Source organism: Poecilia reticulata, chromosome 4, assembly GCF_904066995.2.
Source record: "Poecilia reticulata chromosome 4, P_reticulata-male-v2, whole genome shotgun sequence".
Classification (NCBI taxonomy): Eukaryota; Metazoa; Chordata; class Actinopteri; order Cyprinodontiformes; family Poeciliidae; genus Poecilia; species Poecilia reticulata.
Genome location: NC_088833.1, coordinates 27374853 through 27390061, shown reverse-complemented (window position 1 = coordinate 27390061; position 15209 = coordinate 27374853). Strand labels below are relative to the sequence as shown.

The following is a 15209-nucleotide window of genomic DNA, read 5'->3' as shown; positions in this document are numbered from 1 at the left end:
TATCTATTTATTGTCTACAAAACAATTTGAAAAAGCTACAAATAAACCAACAAAAGATTCTCTGGTGCACAACTTGTCTGGGTTCTTAGATAATAAATATATGAGATTATATGAACATGTATTCTGACGTTTTCTAGAATGTCTCCACTATATATCCAATACACAGGTGTGAACATTTGTGTCTGTTGTTTTCTTAGATGTTTAAGATGTTAATTTTAATAGACAAAGCTAAAAACTAGCTTTGTCTAAAAAGCAGTTTTCAAAAGGTGATTTCATTTATCACAGGGAACAAATCCCCATTGTTAAATCATAAAATAACCATGATTAACCAGTTTTTGGTTCAATTTTACAAGCCACTCTAACTCCTGATCGATGCCCAGTACGTAAAATCAGGAAATCAATTAAATAGACACTTTCTGACAAGATGAGGTGGGCTAAAAGGAAAATAAATATATGTAAAAGGAAATTCAAGAACAGATTAGAATAGTCAATAACCTGTGTTCAGTCTAGATGGTTAAAAAACCAATTCAAAGGGTTTTTTACTCAAGCTAACGACAGCCAGAGACATTATCCACAAATACAGAAAACATGGAAAAGTGGCGAACGCCAAGGAATGAATAAAGGTTTTATGTAAAATTGCCTTTTATTTTTTTTATCATGTTATAATGTTATGTTAAAACATGCCTGGACTGTTTGTTGCTTTGTTTCTTTCATCCATGTTTGAGGAAATTCCTGAATATCTGCTGGCAACCATTTTAGGCAGACAAACGTCTCCTCATACAAAGCACCGCCGGTTTACTCAAAGCTTCTCCGTGAACCTTCAGTCTCCAGCTGAACTTCTGCGTCACAGAGCAGGTCACTCGGCTCCTTTAGACTAGCCTGCCGCAATTAGCAAACACCTGGTGGAACTGAGCATCTGAGCTCTTCAGACGCCCTACTTCTCGGTCCAAAGCTCCTGAGAACGTTTGTAAACAGCATAATGGAAGGCGGAGTGTCAGAGCAGGAGCTTCTTAAAGAGACAGAGGCCCAATTTCAAGGCATTAAATTGGAAAGTCAAATTTATTTTAATTCAGACATGACATATAATCATTTTTATATCAACTGAAGGTAAGAAAGTTACTTGGTTGTGCTTTAATATAGCATTATGTGGCTTTAAAACATACAATACTGTCCATTTATGTTATGAAGGGGGAGGTTGTGATGCGGATGAAACGCGGTCAGACCCAGGGTATAGTGAGACCAGGCACGGACCCTCTTTGGGTCTGGAGGTGCCAGAGAGGGAGGAATGGTTTCAAGTCGCTTTAATGTCTGATTATAGACGGAGAAAGTGCGCCCTCGCCTGTTCAGAAAGGTGTATGTGATGTTAAAGTTACTGTCCCTCAATGGAATATATAGTAGTCAGTCCCAGTGACTGTTTGACTCACGGTTTAGCCAATGTGCTTCCTGGGTAAAAATGAAACGAGAAACACGGCCCAAACCGCACTGCACCCCCCCTCCCCCGCTGACTTGTTCCGCTAGTGAGTGAGACGATGTGCTTAAGTATTTTTTCTCTTTAAATCTGAAATGTCCTTAATAAGGAGTTACTTGTATTAGTGACTAGTGTGTCAGCAGATTTCATGTCTGCTCGTTTGCCTCATAAACCCTGAGTTTCCCAGTTGCTGCCCCACCCTCCCTCCCAGCAGTGTTGTCCTCCGTCTGGACGGTCTTCCTCCCCCCACACTGCTCCACAACTTGACTGCATCTTCCAGCCATCGTTTTTTTTTAATCCATCTTCTGCTCGATTTAAGCAACGGATAAAACTGTTGCAGAAAAATTCTTCTTACATCAAAGTTGACATTAAGCTATGAGCAGCAGATTTTTTCTCCTGATTGATACTCCCATCTGGCCACATGATTCCAACTGTAATGGCAGATATATGTCCCCATTAGCCTAAATCTTCTAACTGTGACTCCACTTAGCAGTCAGACTGACAGGAGGAAATGATATATTTAGATACTTTACCTTAGATACGTCAGTAGAGAATCGACAAAAAATTGGGGCAGTGAAAGAGGAAGCAACAGACTGGGTTTTAACGTACTGTCTCTATAGGGCGCTTTGTATGCGATTAAACACCCAAACTTTTCATATCAATGCAAAATTCTGATTTGCTGTTTTTGTTGAGGTTTAGAAGAGATTGAGAAATAATAATAAAGGCTTCTTTAAAAAGTCGTGATTGTCAATAGAGAGCATTGTTGCGAAGCGGTTGGCCATTTTAACTTCATTTGATGTGAGTGATTGATCGCAACGTTCCTACATGCTACAACAAATTCACCAACATATTTGGAAGAGAGGAGTCGATGTGGTAAAGCTTCCTTGATGTCAGCTGTTTGAGAAATAAATGTAAGTACAGCGCGATAGACATTCAAACCTAGAACTTATGGAAGGACAACAAAAAATCTTCAGCAAGTCAAATCAGACTGAGAACTGTTACTTTGACCGTCCAGATCATTACAACAGGAGTTGACTCAGATTTGACCAACTTTTTATACCTGCTTACTGTTTGTAACATGTCATGACAAAAATACTGGAATAGGATAATCGATTGATGTCTGCTGTCTGCATAGAGCGCATAACGTCGTTTTCAACTGTTGACTTCAATGTTTCAAATCACTAATCAAATTTTCACATTGAATAGAGTAAATACAAAAAGCTGTTTTTTTTTAATAATTGTAATTTAATTTATTCAGGGGGAGAAAATCCAACCCTGTGTTAAAGTGTAATGACCCCACAAACCTGTACTATTTTTGTCACCCTTAGCAACGCTTTCAATAACAGTCAATGAGTCTTTTATATTGTTTATTGTTCCCTATTGTTTATATTATCCAAACAGCTTCAGGTTGTGCTCTTGCTATAAAACACCTTGGTGATCTTGGGGGTCATCAGGATGTTTTATACCAAACGTGAGGCAAGATTATGAGTCCTGTTTGATTACTAGTGGGGGATTTTTCCTTGCGATTTTCCTATTTTTTACCCATTCTTTCCTATTATTGAATCATGAAGTCTGACTTTGAGCTAAGTGAGGCCTGCTGTGCTTTAGACGATGTTTTTATTTGTGGCCCCCTGGTTGAGTCGTTGCTGTGCTCTAGAAGTATTTTTGGTAGATCACTCATGGGAGGCTCTCCACTGCTCCATGTTTTCTCTAGTTGGAGATAACGGCTCTTGCTGTGGAGTCCCAAAGCTTTAGAAGTGGTTTTGTAATCTGTTTAAGACTGGCAGATGTAAATGACTTTACTGCTTAAATTTCTTTTAATCATTTTGTGATATTTCAGCCTACTTCGTGTTGTCCCACAGGTTCTATTTAAATGATTTCCTGACTTTAGAGGTGTGAAAGTAATTAGGGCTGGCGCTTTACTGGTGGAATTTAATCAAAACTTGATTCATCACAATTATTACATAATTTATCAAAGAGGGTGTTTCACATATTGGGTCAAATTGGTTTTAGTAGCTTCCCCCTCCAAAATAAATCTCAGTGATCATTTAAAATCTCTGTGTGTCTGACATTAATATTTGTTTGATGTGACTGTTTTAAATGTGTTCAATGTTTAACAATAGCTTTGTTTTTCGAAGGTAGTCAAAATAGTTACAATAACAACCCAGTGCTCCAAATGACATTCAACTCTTGTGCTACACGAAACCAATACCAGAAAATTGCTAATGTTTTAGAAAACATAGATAATGTAAGCCTAACACATTGTCTCAGTGCTGAAAATACACAGATATAGTTTTCTTGCTGTGTTAGCCACTGTTGGTGTTGTTTGGCATTGTGACCAGCTGACTTACAAACACTAGCTTGACGCTGCACAAATTCTCACACTTGCTTGGATTTAGGTTAGACTGATGTTTAAATGTATTCCATTTTGAAGTGTGTCTGAGAATGAGTTTAACAATAACATGCTTGTGGATTTACAGTATCGGATTATTTGTAGCTCAGATGTGTGAAATGTACGAATCCATGGCTATTGTGTAGGAGGAAACGTAGAACTCTACATCCCACATTTCTTGTTTTGACCAATTTAGGTAATCCATGTCTCTATTATTTGGCTCAAATCCCTCCGTTTTTTTCTTTACTGTCACGTTTGTTAGCATAAATCAGTCGTTTTCTTTAAATCATGTGTCTTTTTGTTTTCCACAGGAGGATCTTTCGGTTTAGCAGAACCTCTACATCAGCAGACTTTACTGAAAAATTCTCTATAATAATTGAAAGTGAACAGTCAAAATTATTTACAGCAATGCCACCTATACAGACTAGAAACAGCACAAGGAAGGGCAGCGAAGGAACATAACGCTTCATTATAATGAAAACACCTTGTAATGTGAAATTAATTAAGCAGCTTTGCAAAAAAAACAAACAAATGTCTTAGATAAGATTTACTTGTCAGAGTCGATCACCTCAAATTATTTTTAAATGAGTTTATCTGCAACACTTTTATTTCACAGCCATAAAATTCTTACATTTTTTCCCCTCCTAAGTGCGAAACAATTAAAGGTCATGACCCGCACGCCGGGCTCTGTGAATGTAGACTTTATTCTAATTGGTGAGCCATTCCTGCCACTGTGCAGAATGAGCATAAGGTCAAAACATTTCAGGCGGTGGCAGCTGAATTCAAATGCGTGGGCGCGAAGGAGAGAGGAACACATCATTATTTTAATTATGCTGTACATCCTTCTGTGAATTGTTGCCAGAAATGACCCAAGTGACTCGACTGTTGCTAAGGCTGCGTCGGGTGTTTTTCTGCCACGGCTAGCAGCTGCTTCACTTAGCTCCACTTAGCCCAGTAACATGTCATGACCTACAGGACTCCCATCCATGTTGTTGAATCCCAATGAAGTTAAATCGTGTTTAAAGTTATGGAAATACGGGTGAATGCACAAATTTATATTTACTAGGGATGTAACAACAGCAAGCTAAGAATATCTGCTCAGTGTAGAATGATCAGTCATGTTTCCTCATCATTATTACAGATTATATTCTTAAGACAAAAAATAATAATTTATTAGGTGTTTTAAATGATCAAATGCCTCCAAAAGAGTGAAAAAATGTTTTGTTTTAGGCTGAAAGCTATGGAGAAGATCCTGATTTTGGTATCATTAGCAGCTAGCAGCTAGCGAGTTGTGGTATTCCTAGCGTGTTTACAACTTGTTTCTATCTTTTTTTTAAATCTCTTCTTCACCCTGTTTTTTATTCAAGAAAAACAATAACGATTATCTTAAAGAAACCCTTATCAGAGTGAATCATGGCAATGGCAGACACTCCTCTTGGGGATGGGGAAGTTGGTGAAAGTCGATATGAAGATTGATGGAACTAAATTCTATCCTGGATGAAAACTTGATGGACAGTGCAAAACACTTGGGCAGAGATTATTATTATTATTTTATTTTTTGTTTTAATCTAGCAGGACAAAGAACATACAGCCAGAGCTACAATGGAGTCGTTCAGAATCGAACATATTTATATGTTGGCACAAAAAATGTGCATTCACTGGGTTGCTCCATCCAATCTGACTGAGTTTGGAAAAAAAAGAAAACATGCAACATTTTCTGTCTTCAGCTGAACAAAGTCAGCAAAGATTTACCTGAAAGGCCTTACAGTGACATCGTATTTTCAGAAACTTTAACTCTGGGGTCTGGATACAAATGCCATGCTTCTCAAATTACTTATTGTTTTCTTATCCACTATTTTGTGTTGGTCTGTCAAATACAATTCCAGCAAAGTACATTGAAGTTTGTTGTAAAAAAAAAAAAAAACAAAGTTGAAGAGTTATGAATACCTTTGCAAGGCTCTGGGTCGCATCAATCATCAGTCATCTGATGCTCTCTTTTTACAATCTCCTGGGCTAAGAGACAAATCTAGCATGAATGATTAATTGTGGCATGTTTCTCATATTTTACTTTCTTTTTTGTTCAACCTTTTTTCATTTCTGTCAGCAAAAGCTAAAAAAACAAACTGACTGAAAAGATCCCTGGAGAGGCTACACTTAGCATAGAAACGAATGAGTTGACAGAAAGAGCAACCAACAAGGAAAATGATAAACACTTCGACCAGTCAAAGCTGAGATTGATGGATCGCATAGAGAAATATTTCTCAAACACACAATACTGTAATTGGAAGGTAGCTTGTGTTCTGTGTTGCTAAAACAAAGCATTTAAGAAGTTTTTCAATGGAAGAATAGATTTTTATGTGTTCCTTTCCTCTTCTTTTTTTTGACAGGAGTACCAAATTGACATCATCTTTGCCCAGACGTGGACAGACAGCCGCCTCAGATACAACAGCACAATGAAAATACTGACCTTGAACAGCAACATGGTTGGACTCATTTGGCTGCCAGACACCATCTTTAGAAACTCCAAGACCGCAGACTCCCATTGGATCACGATGCCGAACCAGCTGCTCAGGATATGGAACGACGGAAAAATACTTTACACCTTAAGGTAATGACAGTAATCTGGCCGGAAAAAAAAAAAAAAAAGCATTGCTGTGTTATACGGAAAGAAAAAGATTGGTGAAATCAAACTCTTGAGTTTGAAACTGAACTTTAGTGCTTATAAAGCATTTCTGAACATTTAATAATTTATCACAATTTTTGTGGAGACGTACGGACAGATTCAGATTGATGAGTGATTCGAGCTTCTTTGGCAGCAGGTAAAGCTTAGAGTCGTATTGGGGAAAGCTTGACGCCGGTCTGTTTTGATGCTCAAGCCGTTCTTTATGTCAAATCGTCAGATAGGACTGAAAGCATCTGAGCTGCCGTCCTCAGATATCATCAGGTGACGCTTTAATGGATTTCATTTGACGGGCTGCGTAAGGAAATATTCTGTTGTTGACTTGGCTGCTTACCTCGTAGTTTTCCTCAAGATAAACGTCCGCTGTCAGAATGAGGAAGACTTCGACGAGGAAATATTTGCTCCTGGTTGCTTTTTGTCTCTGTTGAAAACTTTGGTATTGAAAGATTCAATTGCATGGCTAACTCTAGACAAGTTAAGAGGGGGAGAAAGTGGTTTCTACTCCAGGCCTGAATTTGTGTTTACTTCCACCTGCTTGATAGTTTGTGGTTGACATGGGTTTTGTTTGTTCCAACATTGTATCTTATCTCTCTACAAGTAACATCTGGACATGTGACATGTGAGATGTGAGCCCTATCTCTGTAAACAAAATAGCAGGTGTGTGAAGATGGGAAGACTTTCTCCCCAGAAAGCTAACTGTTAGCCATCTTGTTAGCATTATATGGACTTTTTCTTGGCTGATGATCACCAAGTTCAAATTTCTGCTCAGAGACAAACTGATTGTCCAGAAAAAAAAAATTAAAACATACGCTTTGTTTATTTCCCGCCTACACTGTGACTACCACCTTCTGCTCTTTAAGTCAAATGACTTTAGCAAGTTTTACATTTTAAACCTAAATGTGTGAGTTTGTGAAACATACAGTAGGAAGTTGTGTTAACTTGTTATTAATTTTGTCAAACCTCCAAGAGTTCAATAAACTAGAGTTTTTAAGTTATCACTTAAAAAAAAAAATAAAAAAAAAACAGGAGTGGAAACTATTACCCAGAGTGCTTAGCAGCTGTATCCTGAGATGGAAGTGTATCTGACTCTTGTGTTTTAGAGAAAATGTTAATATTTTAATGCTTGAAGATAATGTCCTGTTCACACTAAATGTTTCTGAGTATAATTCATAGTGATATTTAATAAAATTCAATATCAGATCAGAAATTTTGTTCATACTACTTGAAAAAAGAATTTACATGATCCTAAGATAAAATAAGTAGTTATTGGATATTTTTGCTTATTTTAATTGTACGCTGTTCTTTAAATGTCCTGTTAGTAAATATATTTACTCATAATAAGTGGAACTTTCAATATCTACCAAGTTATTTTCGTAATTTACCGTCTATTAAAAGAGTTGCCCCTCAGATTAATGTCACCTTCTGCTGCGGCGGGAGGGAAATCACCGTAACAACCCGATATTGGCTGGAAAGCGCAATGTCTCCCCTTTCAGAAACCTTTGGAATTTTTCAGATAGCTCAACGTGTGGTGGGATTACGGTACTGCAAAGTCGGCTGTGTCGTTGGCGCTCCTTTCGGTCAGTTTTGCTGTTTTCTGGAAGTTTGTTCCAGATTGTGGTGCAGAGAAGAAGCTGAATGCTGCTTCTGGCTCTGAGGGTGCAGAACCAGAAGACCTGAGAGGTCTGGAGCATTGACACAACACCAGCAGATCATTTATTGCCATTTACGTATTTTGATGCTAACTGTATCCATCCTTGGCCTGATGATCTGAGAACACATTTTACACATTTATTCTTTGAAAGGAAGGATTTCACTAACATAACAGGAAGCTTTTCTGATGTTTTCACTGATAAGTTGCACGGTTGACAAATGACAAGTTATTGTTGCTAAATTTGCATAAGACTGAAGACGTGAGACCAGTGATATTGTCTGACTTAGAGACGGTGGCAGTGACAAGAGGCAGAAATAAGCGGAGGCTTCAGATTTACGGACGTTCAGGTTCTCTTTGGGAACAAAGTGGATGTAACGGATAAGATTGGGGAACGAGTTCATCAGAGGGACAGCTCATGTCCAATGTTTTGGAGATAAACATTGGACATGTTTATCTCCAATGTTAAACATGTCCAATGTTTAACATGTCCAATGTTTAACATTGGACATGTTAAACATGTCCAATGTTAAACATTGGACATGTTAAACATGTCCAATGTTAAACATGTCCAATGTTTAACATTGGACATGTTAAACATGTCCAATGTTTAACATGTCCAATGTTAAACATTGGACATGTTTAACATGTCCAATGTTTAACATGTCCAATGTTAAACATTGGACATGTTAAACATGTCCAAACATGTTTGGGCATCTCAAACTCACCAGAGTGAGTTTGGGCATATATATATATATATATATATATATATATATATATATATATATATATATATATATATATATATATATATATATATATATATATATATATATATATATATATATATATATATATAGGCATATGCTGCCACCCCTGAAAAAATCCCTGCCCCCCTCTTGCCACCCCATAGATATTTTTCTAGATCCGCCCCTGGATGCAGAGGATGGGACTAAATGGAGATGGATGATTCGCTGTGGCAACCCCCGAAAGGAAAAGCAGAAAAAGAAGTAGAAGAAACTTATTTTAAACAACTCCTACCTCCTCTCCTCACTCCTATGTGTCCTTCCCTAGGCTTTACATTTGCTGCTTTTATCCTGCATCCTTTCTAACAAAGTGGAGAAAGCCACATCAGGGAAACACGCCTCATGCTTGAGAATCTACTTACTTCCTTTCATGCTGTCCTGCCTGATTGTGGTTGTGTTTGATGTGAGAGGAGGCAGGCTGCTATCATGATCATAAGGAGGTCCAGACAATCCGGACTAAGTGCAGCCTCACTTGATTTAGAGAAATCTGATCTTCTGACTAAATTGGTTACATTTTTGTGACATTATCAGTTCATTTCTGTTAATATTTCACATCCAAAAAAAGGTTTTAGGAGAAAAAAAAATTGTTTTCTAACAGAGTGTATTTAAATGTTACAAACTTGGATTTCTGTAAATTGAATAATAAACCCTGATAAGGGTAAGTAGATGTAAATTGAACATCACGTCTTCATTGTGTAAAATCCTCCGTCGCCTTTCTGTCCGGATGGAGTCTCTCCTCCTGCTCATCACTCATTGATCCTCAGGAAATCGATCCAGATCATTGCCACCACGCATTCTCAGTTTTTATAATTTTGTCATAAATCGTTTTCCATAATTGTTATTGTCCAGTATTTTATTTTGTGTCCTTGTTTCACCCAAAATTAAGGGAATATGAATGATAGAAAAAAAATGTCTTACAACCAAGGTTATTTGATTGGGGTTACAAATGACTAACCAAAGTTTACATGTCCTGGAAGTTTTTCCATATAAAATACAAAATGGATAAATATGGACTTAAATAGCCACCATGGTACCCATGTTTATTTGTTCAAATTTTTTTTTGTTTGTTTTGTTATTTTGGGGAAATTGTTCACTTTCAAAAGACATTTGACGCTTCAAAATGTATACCATAAGCTGCTTTGCATTGCTTGACTTTTCCTGTCATTTGTTTTCTTGCAATCAGAGCATAAACAGTCTTTATGCCATTATCATGAAAGGTTTCTAATGAACTGAGGTTCTGTTTTCCCTGTTGTTGTTTTTTTCAGGTTAACTATAAATGCTGAGTGCCAGCTGCAGCTGCACAACTTTCCAATGGATGAACACTCGTGCCCACTCATCTTCTCCAGCTGTGAGTAACACCTCGTTAGGTGGCGCTTCAATAAATCCTTAACGTCTTAATGTTTACTTACAGCTGCAAGGATTCAATACTCTTTAAAACCATCGGTGTGTTATACACACTGCATGTCAATATCTAGATTGCTTAAATAATAATGGCTTAAATCAGTTTTTGCAAAAAGTGTTGTTTTTTTTTTTGTTTGTTGTTGCCTAAATTATCTTTGAACAAGAAAGACCTGGTGACTTCTTTTTTTTGTTGTTGCCAAAATCACTTTTGGCAAAAAAAAAAAAAAAAAAAGACTTTAGCCATTATTTTAGTGAGGTGACAATATTATTTATAAACTTTGATATTTTGCCATTTTAAACAAAATATCATTATACTTGACATGACTTTTTGTATGACAAAAGGCTGCAGAAAGTGTGCATGTGTTGTGTCCCCACTTTTCTGAAGGAGCAGTATTCTGTGAAAATGATGTTTTTTGAGCTTTACATCATGTTATAATGTCATTCCCTCATCAAAAACACACCAGGAGTGTTGCCTTGATTATTTCATGGATGTTTGAGAAATCTACCATGGCAACCATTCAGCTGTACAAAACACCTGGTCGGACCTTGTGACGCTTTCAAGATGAAACTCCTCCTCGGAGCGGCCGATCCCAGCTATTGAGCTTTTTCCTCACAGAGCAGGCCTCACTCAGCTCCTTCAGACTAGCCAGCAGCAATTAGCAAACACCTGCTGGAACTGAGCATCTGCTGAGCTCGTTATAGGAGCTACTTCACAGAGCAAGACGGGTAAAAAACATTATTAAAGGGCTAATAGAGGAGCCATGTTGTGATGACTTCCTGAAGGTGGAGTTTCAGAAAGAGAAGGAACTTTTAAATAAACAGAGGCACCGATTTCAAGGTGTTTAATTAGGAAGTCAAATTTCTTTTAAGTCATATTCAAAATGTAACCTTTTTATAACCACTGAAATTGACAGTTACTTGATTTTCCTACAAAATGGCACTATGTGCCTGGAAAAGACATAATACCGCCCCTTTAAATCTTCCATCCAGAGAACAGATGCTTTCACCCACCTGGCAGAATAAGATGGATCACTGTGCTGCCAGCCACTATGGAGATCCACACGCCGCGCTCAACCACTACTGTTCATTTGTCAAAAGCGGCACAGGAGGTGCTTTATCTGCAAGCCGTCACTGGGAGACTTTATGAAAGCTCGGAAAACATATATAGCATTTATTTATCTATAACCCTAAAGGAATTATGTATTTAACTAAACACAAAGTTGATTTAGATTCCGCATCACTGAATTATATTCAACAAGCAACTTTAATGTTTTTTAAAAACAGAATTGAATTTGAGTTTATTTTATTTTGTGTATGCATCATTTTGGCCAGATGTGGATATATATTTACATAATATATGGCATTTACCTTTTTTCACTCCTATAATCAGAATTGGTAGTGTTCATCTCATTTGGCTGCTTCCCTGAGTTTGTAATGAATAAAGCAGGACTACATTAAAATTATGGAATTGCCTTTTCAACCCCTTTTTCAAAATTTATGGGTCATGATGAAAAGCCGAATCTGTGGCAGGAAACCAACCAATTTAAATCGAACCCTTCTGAACACAAAGGCCGGTAAAATATCAGCCAGGATTATGCCTGGATCTTGTTGATGGCTACAAAAAGTAGCTTAGCTGCCGCTCTCTAAGGAACAATCATTCAAATATTGGGTTATGTTAAGCCCGTATGTTTAATTTTGACCCACTTTGGACAGTCTACAATGTATTCAAAGCTATTTCCTGAATTCTTGTTTTTAAAATTAATTGAAGTCCTGTCACCCTGAAAAAAAAGTTTAATTAAATCAATCAATCACAACCCAGAAAGAAAGGTAAAAGAAATTCTATGTATGCCCCATGGGTACTTCATGTAAATTCTTATCTGTAGGTTTTGTTCTTAAATTTATAAAAACACATCTGACAAGAAGCTGATCCTTCATATCAGACAAACTTAAAGTCATTTTAGGGGCGATTGTGGCTCAGGAGGTAGAATAAGGCTGCAGCCCAAAGTGACCCAATTCCAATTTTTTTTGTCAAATCAGATGTTTTTGGGCGTTCACACGTCCAAATATATGCGACTTGCATGCGATCTCCAGTGTGAACTGCAAACGATCTGAAAGTGTCACGCGTGCGCAGTAGAGGGCGCAATAGACTCAGCGTTCTCAGTGTTCTGCCAACCGCTGTAAAAAGAAGAAGTGCTCAGTGTTTGAGGAAGTAAACAAGCAGGCTAACGGTGGAGCATAGCTTACATATTGGAGTTGTTGCCAGCATATTAACACCTTAATCCTCATTATAGTCCGCCATGTTTGTTGTTTTTCTATTCTGCGTATCAGGACCCTGAATAGTGACATTTATCGAGTATCTCATTCATCCCACCTGGTCGTTAGGTCGCATTTGAATCGGATACGTATCAGATATCCAAGTGGCCCGGATCGCCTTTGAAAAGAGTCCGACCTGTGTTGTACAGATTGTCATGAAAAGATCAGATACAGGTCACATTACTGCAAAAGAAACAACTGAATTGGGTCAATGCAGGCTGCAGTGAATCTTCTAACTCTTAAGAAATCTTTGAGTTAGAAAGTTGTGGATTTGATTCCGGCGTCAGCAATCTGAATATCGTGTTCATACATGGTAATAGAGATGTGCCGATCAGGTTTTTTCCTGCCGATTCTGATTCCGATCACCCATGAGGGCCGATCACAGATACCGATCACATAATTATTATTTTTTTAATCATAAGCACTATGGTTACATTATGTGGAAAAAGGAACCATGAATTCACCCTAATTTAGATAAAAGCTTTTAAATAGCTTTTTCCAAGAAAAAAACATAACAAAACAGGCATTGTGCAAATTGTACTGCTATTGATAATTATCAATATGAAAACATATGAAGGCTCTAAAGAGGCTAAATAATGTAAAGAGTCAAAATAAAACCTCTCAACATTGCCAAAAGATTCAAGTATCAGTAACAATCCTGAGTTACTGAATAAAAACTTCCTGATAGCATCACGGCTAGCTGATTACTGCTAGTTCTGATTGGCTGTTTCTGACTGAGCGGAGTAATTATGCAGAGCAGAGAGGAGATCAATTATTTTTTCAGAGATTATCTGTCTCATGTTAGGACAGCGAAGGTTTTAATACTCATGTAAAATTTATTTTTTAGGTTAGATGCTGCAGCTTTAAGCAGAGATTCGGTGTGAGAGTCACTACCAGGTGGAGCAGAAGCGGCGCTCCGTCTGTGAAATATTACTACCTGTAGCGTAGCAGCGGTTCAACAGCGAGAGCAGAACCAGCGACTTACATCGCAGCTCTATGACTTAAATAATTTTGCGGGTTATTTGTTTAGCTTTCATGCTAATCCGGGTGAGTGTTTGTAGCTGTGCACTGCTTTACCTGCTATCTGATCGTCTTTACTGCAGTGAGCCTCGATGTAGCCAAACTCCATCAAGTATGGCATTGTTTTTATACCATATTAGATTCGTCGTGTTGATGCTTTTTGACGTGCTTCATTCACCCCACGTGCTTCAATTTTCCGCCGCAACACGCAAACTTCCCCATTCACTCAGTGCGTTATAGTTTCACATTGCTTAGGATTTGTTGCTGCGCGTTTGCGCAGTGTGAAGGAAAGAGGAGACCAGCTGCACAGGCAGGCTGCGAAATGAGAAGCAGGTGATCGGTTTGTGTGATCGGCAACAAGAGGCCGTGATCAGCGATCATACACTTTTTCACGGAAATCGGCCGATTATGATCGGTGGCCTATCGATCGTCACACCTCTACATGGTAATGATTATTATCATCATTACATATCATTGCATATTTGTTAGACTCAGAAATCATTTCTAAATAACAAATAGGAAGAACTTCCTACAATATCCCATGTGGACATTTTCAGGTTTCTGGAGACATTTTTCACCATCTTGTTTTCTGCTTTCAGACTGAACTTGCTTGGACAGAAAGACTTGGAATTTAATTATTTTTTATTATCTTTTACGCTTGTCTGAAGTTTAATTTTTTTTTTTTTTTTTTTTACAAGAATACAAATTGTAATTCTAAGAAAAATGCCTTAAGTTCTTAATATTTATTTATATCACCTAAATAAAAAAATAAAAAATTCATATCCACACTTAAATGTGTCATAAAAACCCAGACTTTGATGCAATGTCCTTACTGTCCAACGGCTCTGTGATTGTGTCTCATTCTCCGTCCACTGCTGTCGTCTTCTGTGACATGATTGTTTACTTCCTATGTTTTGCTGCTCAGCTTCCTAAAGGCTCTCCCGTCCATCTGACGGGGATCTCAGCGCTGCTTTGAAGAAAGAAGCGCGGGGCTGAAAATGAGGCGTGAGGTGTGGATAATGTGTCATCTTGTGGCATCAGAGAGCCATTCGGTGTGATTGCGCCCCATGCAGCCTATTAGGGCTTAAAACCTACTTGCTAGACTGCCTCGTCTGTGGAAGCATCCCGCTGAGATCCATTAGACGCATTTCCTTACCCAAAGATCAGTCCGCGGGTTTCCATGGCGATGTCTCTCTTCTCGTTTGGGAAAAAGTTTTATTTATTTTTGGAGCCGCCGTACCTGTTGGGCTCTGGAACAATCAGAACGCCACACAGATACTTCATGTTAAATGTGGAGAAACGGCAGACAAAAACATGTTTAAAAATCACATCTAAAGCAAAGGCTACTCCAAGTAGGGAGACTATAAAAGATACTTTAATCCAGGTTTTCTAAATTGATACCTAATCTCAGCTAATGTTTTAATAAAAATAACTGGTTTACAGATGCCTGTTGTGTATTTTTGACAGATATTTAAAGGGAT

At 37.9% G+C, this 15209-nt stretch overlaps 1 protein-coding gene across 1 annotated transcript in view; it reads left to right on the top strand.

The window, feature by feature from the left end:
- gabrg3 (gamma-aminobutyric acid type A receptor subunit gamma3) overlaps nt 1–15209 on the top strand; it is a 54358-nt gene that overhangs the window by 22283 nt on the left and 16866 nt on the right. The window contains exons 4-5 of the mRNA XM_081606614.1: nt 6248–6468; nt 10260–10342. Of these exons, the coding sequence (XP_081462740.1) occupies nt 6248–6468; nt 10260–10342 (304 nt within the window). The remainder of the gene's footprint in view (nt 1–6247; nt 6469–10259; nt 10343–15209) is intronic.